The sequence below is a fragment of the Sinocyclocheilus grahami genome, unplaced genomic scaffold (assembly GCF_001515645.1).
Source record: "Sinocyclocheilus grahami isolate Dianchi unplaced genomic scaffold, SAMN03320097.WGS_v1.1 scaffold4087.1, whole genome shotgun sequence".
In the NCBI taxonomy this organism is placed as follows: Eukaryota; Metazoa; Chordata; class Actinopteri; order Cypriniformes; family Cyprinidae; genus Sinocyclocheilus; species Sinocyclocheilus grahami.
The window spans coordinates 4961-10193 of NW_015509092.1; the positions used below are offsets into that span (position 1 = coordinate 4961).

Genomic DNA, 5233 nt, shown 5'->3' on the forward strand with positions numbered 1-5233 from the left:
AAAATGAACACGCCCTGGATTTTGCACTAATATAAATATAAGCAGCAATTCAAACAACCTTAAAGGGATATATATATATATTTTTTTTTTCACAAAATGAAAAAAATATACCACGATTTACTTACCCTCAAGCCATCCTAGGTGTATAAGACTTTCTTCTTTCAGATGAATGCAATCTGAGTTATATTCAAAAAAGTGTCCTGGCTCTTCCAAGCTTTATAATGGCAGTGAATGGAGGTCGTGATTTTGAAGCCCAAAAAAGTGCATCCATCCATCATAAAAATTGCTCCACATGGCTCCAGGGGTGAATAAAGGCCTTCTGAAGCGTTTGTGTAAGAAAAATATCCATGTTTAAAACTTTATAAACAGTAATCTCTAGCTTCCGCTAACTGTTGACCTCGCGTTCACAACAGAGTGGCGTTCCAGCGGATGACATAGACGTAGCTTGAGCTCCAATGAGAAGTAACGAAGTGCAGAGGAGTGAGCAAAACAAAACACCGGTCACAAATTAGAAGTACAAAACGAGGATTTGTAAAGGAAAATGTCAGAGGATTTCGATATAAGCCAAGAGGAGACTGGTTTTCCTTTGCTTGAAAAAACTTGGTTCTCATGAGATTAGCATATTCTCACGCTACGCCGACGTCCTACGTCATCCGCTGGAACGCCACTCTGTCGTGAACGCATGTATGACAGCTAGTGGAAGCTAGAGATTACGGTTTATAAAGTTTTAAAGTTTTTAATTTTTCTCACACATTCTCATCGGTTCACTTCAGAAGGCCTTTATTAACCCCTCAAAAGCCGTGTGGAGCTGTGGAGCATTGATGGATGCACTTTTTTGGGCTTCAAAATCTCGACCCCCATTCACTGCCATTATAAAGCTTGGAAAAGCCAGGACATTTTTTTAATATAACTCCGATTGTATTCGTCTGAAAGAAGAAAGTCATATACACCTAGGATGGATTGAGGATGAGTTAATCATGGGGTAATTTTAATTTTTGGGTGAACTATCCCTTTAAGGTCAAGATAAGGCAATGTACCCGTTGTGGTAAAAATAAATAAAATTACCAGTAACTACAGCAATCGCTCTTCACTCCGCCAAGTTTAAAATTTATTGACTGCCAAAGTTCTCAAATTTTTCTAGTCATAAATATGACTTTAGAGGCCGTGCATGTCCAATTTCTGATTTGGAAACTATGATCATTCAGACAGCATGTGAAGGCAGCAATAATGAGATGTCTGAGAAACAGGAGATCAAATAATGGGTGATCTTTGAGAAAGGTGTTTGTGTGTTTGTCTATGACTCTGACCTCAGGCCTCCAAATGCCACAGAGATCGTGATCAGCAGAAGTTTGGCTCTGTCAGAGATGTCACCCCCTCAACACCTCCTACCCCTTCGGCTGGGCTGCGGGGGAGAGCGTGAGTGAAATGCAGATGGAGCAAAGCACACACAGAGGGAGAGCGAGAGATAGGCCAATCATGAAACCGTTTCCTTGGTGATGAAGTCTTTAACTCCAAGAGGCGGTTGAGATGAAGTGGCAGGAGCTCTGCTGGAGAGGGCGAGAGTGCCGGCCAGAATCAAACATCCTACACCTAGGTAACACATGCACCGTATCGACGTACAGCCTACGTTTGCTCATACACCACCTACATAAGCTTGTCGCGTCGACTCGCACGCTTCCGTGAGTAACTTTTGTGAGTCACACATCTCACAAATGTTGTCACATTCATCTACACTGAAAAACATTTAAAACATCACAAGCATTTTAAAAATACAAAAAAGAATCTTCTATATAAAATTTCTGACATTCGAGCACGTCAAAATAAATCATCCGTTATTACGTTTCTTTGTATTTTCTTTGCTCTAGATTGCATTAGTGGACTGCGGGAATGACGACAAGTGTGTTGCTAATCTACACCTTAAAGCCACTGCAAACATCTCGAGGTATTATTAATAGCTTTTAATATGAGGTCAGTTAAATCGTCCTATTTGTGTCTTTCTGCTTCATTCTTTGATATTATTATATATGTAAAATGACAATTCAGATAATTATGACATGATCTGAAGTGGCTGTATTATTCGTAGTACATGAGTTTTTGTTTATTCCCATGTATTTTTGTAATTTTCTGTTGTCTGCTGCCCACTTCTGTTGACTTTTGAGAGAATAGGTTCAGCACACGTTCTGTCATCAGCCTCAGATTTGTCTGCAAGACATTACAACAAGATAATAGAAGCGAACTAGAGCACTAGATGCAAATTGACTTTGTCCATCTCCATGTATTTCTGTAGACTTCTCATAAAAAGCAACCAGGAGAAGTTTTATGTCAACATCGACATCCACAACAGCAGAGACAATGCTTACAATACTAAGGTTACACTGAGCCACACGGAAAATATCAACTATGTGAAAGTTGAGGTAGGATTTGTCATCTGTAATGTGGCAAGAAAAACTTTTAGATGGAACAATTCAACGACAAATGCATTCAAAATGGGGGAAAAAGTCATTGCTATTTTCAAAAACAGTTAATATCTGTTGTCACTTTTTTGCAGCCCAAAGATAAAGACTGTGAAACGAATCCTACCAGAATAGTATGTGCAGTTGGATATCCTTTTCTTAAAACTGACAAAAAGGTGAGATTTGCCTCTTACTATTAAATTAACATAATAAAATAACGTGCATTATTATATCTCGTTCTGTTTACACTGTTATCATGTCAATCCAACAGGAAAGCTTCAAAATCCAGTTCGAGCCCAATCCCTTTCATATTCGTAAGGACATTGTGATCAATGTTACTGCAACCACGTAAGAATTACGCCCATGACTACTCACTAATTAAATCCACTTTTTACTGTGTTTGACTCAATTAAACAGAGAATAATATGGAAGCCCATTTTATTTATAAGTTTCCATAGAATAGGGGCACAGTATTTTGATATATAATTATTATTTTGACTGCAGTGATAGTGAGGAGTCGGATTCAAACTTGAGAGACAACTTTGTGAGCATCGTCATCCCTGTGCAGCACGAAGCCAACCTGAGATTCAGTGCGTAAGTGGCTTTTTAAACCAACCAATCAGCTTTGCCAAAATAAGCATCTGAGCAGAACTGAACTAAGCAGTAATGTTAATGCACTGACAGATGAGATTATTCAGTTTGCCATTTCATTCTGTACACTCTTAAAAATAAAGGTGCTTAAAAGTTTCCTCACAGCAATGTCATCGAAGAACCATTTTTGGTTCCACAAAGAACCGTTGAGTCAAAATATATCTCAAATGTACTCTATATTTAACACATATAAAGTAATTTGCATAGTGAAATGTAATTAAATGTCATAATATGTTCAAATGATATATACACCAGGACTGCTGATCAGAGCATAAATATGTTTTTATCCTAGAAACAAGTATATGAAGCAGGACCACATCATATTTAAAGAGAAGGAGACGATACCCAGCGTTTTCAACCACACTAGTGTGATCGGGGATGAGGTGAAAATCAGCTACACGGTAAGACTCAAAATGTCTGGAGTTTGAATCACTCCTTTCAGGGCATCATGTGAACACAATGAGGAACTTTTAAAGAGAACTATGTGTATGTCATAGCAGTTAAAATGGTAAAAATGACTAAACTAAGATACTGCATGGCTGAGGAGTCATCTTGGAGTCAAATGGAGTCTGATGCCAATGTCAGATTGTCATTGGGAGTTGTTATGATCCAGATTCACTTAAACTGGTTTGAGTGTGAATGCTCTGTTGATGATAAATTTCTGATTGATTTCCCTTTGTGCTCAACAGATTGAGAGGGATCCTGAAATGCAGAGTCCTCCACTGCTGCTCAAGATAATGTTTCCATATCAAACGTCTGTCAAAAACTTTCTGCTGTACTTGACAGATGTCAGCCACACAACGGTAGGTGCTCCGATTCCTTAAAGCTATTTGTGGCGCTGACTACAGCACGTGACTTGCTCAGAAATATCTCAACTCCCTCATTTCATTCTTACAGGGCATCAGCTGTGATGCCAGCAGACTGATTAACCCTTTAGGCATCAAGCCTGACAAGCCTTATACATTGAATCCTAAAAAAGAGACCTTAAGTGTATATCTTTTGGTGAGTAAGCAGGGCTTTTCTCATGAATATGTGAAATGGATATCTGATGGTAAGTGTTCTTCTCATATCATTTTTCGTTCTTTCAGAGTTGCAAAGAAGAAGGAAATCCCTGTGAGTCGTTTAGCTGCTCCATCCCACCTGGAGACTTCAAGCAGATCAACACCACTTTCAGAGTGTGGCGACCCACCTTCATCAAAGTACGCCCTTCATCTTCTCATTTACTTTCACAGTTCTGCTGCGTGTGATCTGTCAGTATGCTGTAGTAATAGTAATAATTCATCTATAGGGAGAATTTTCCAACATTCACATGGCAGTCGATGCCAAGCTGGAGAGCAAGGACACGGGCCTGTTTGTGTTAAATGACAACGTCAAGATCAGAGAGGTATGAAAATGAACACGCCCTGGATTTTGCACTAATATAAATATAAGCAGCAATTCAAACAACCTTAAAGGGATATATATATATATTTTTTTTTTCACAAAATGAAAAAAATATACCACGATTTACTTACCCTCAAGCCATCCTAGGTGTATAAGACTTTCTTCTTTCAGATGAATGCAATCTGAGTTATATTCAAAAAAGTGTCCTGGCTCTTCCAAGCTTTATAATGGCAGTGAATGGAGGTCGTGATTTTGAAGCCCAAAAAAGTGCATCCATCCATCATAAAAATTGCTCCCCACGGCTCCAGGGGTGAATAAAGGCCTTCTGAAGCGTTTGTGTAAGAAAAATATCCATGTTTAAAACTTTATAAACAGTAATCTCTAGCTTCCGCTAACTGTTGACCTCGCGTTCACAACAGAGTGGCGTTCCAGCGGATGACATAGACGTAGCTTGAGCTCCAATGAGAAGTAACGAAGTGCAGAGGAGTGAGCAAAACAAAACACCGGTCACAAATTAGAAGTACAAAACGAGGATTTGTAAAGGAAAATGTCAGAGGATTTCGATATAAGCCAAGAGGAGACTGGTTTTCCTTTGCTTGAAAAAACTTGGTTCTCATGAGATTAGCATATTCTCACGCTACGCCGACGTCCTACGTCATCCGCTGGAACGCCACTCTGTCGTGAACGCATGTATGACAGCGAGTGGAAGCTAGAGATTACGGTTTATAAAGTTTTTAATATGGATA

The 5233-nt window shown here is 39.1% G+C and overlaps 1 protein-coding gene across 1 annotated transcript in view; it reads left to right on the top strand.

Annotated features, from left to right (window-relative positions):
• Positions 1 to 1865: 1865 nt before the first annotated feature.
• Positions 1866 to 5233, top strand: part of LOC107576644 (integrin alpha-1-like) — a gene marked incomplete at its 5' end in the record, with an annotated part of 5598 nt that continues 2230 nt past the window's right edge. Inside the window, 10 exons of the mRNA XM_016262786.1 lie at positions 1866 to 1942; positions 2288 to 2414; positions 2549 to 2629; positions 2725 to 2801; positions 2958 to 3047; positions 3397 to 3505; positions 3794 to 3907; positions 4002 to 4106; positions 4193 to 4303; positions 4393 to 4488. Coding sequence (XP_016118272.1) covers positions 1866 to 1942; positions 2288 to 2414; positions 2549 to 2629; positions 2725 to 2801; positions 2958 to 3047; positions 3397 to 3505; positions 3794 to 3907; positions 4002 to 4106; positions 4193 to 4303; positions 4393 to 4488 — 987 coding nt within the window. The remainder of the gene's footprint in view (positions 1943 to 2287; positions 2415 to 2548; positions 2630 to 2724; positions 2802 to 2957; positions 3048 to 3396; positions 3506 to 3793; positions 3908 to 4001; positions 4107 to 4192; positions 4304 to 4392; positions 4489 to 5233) is intronic.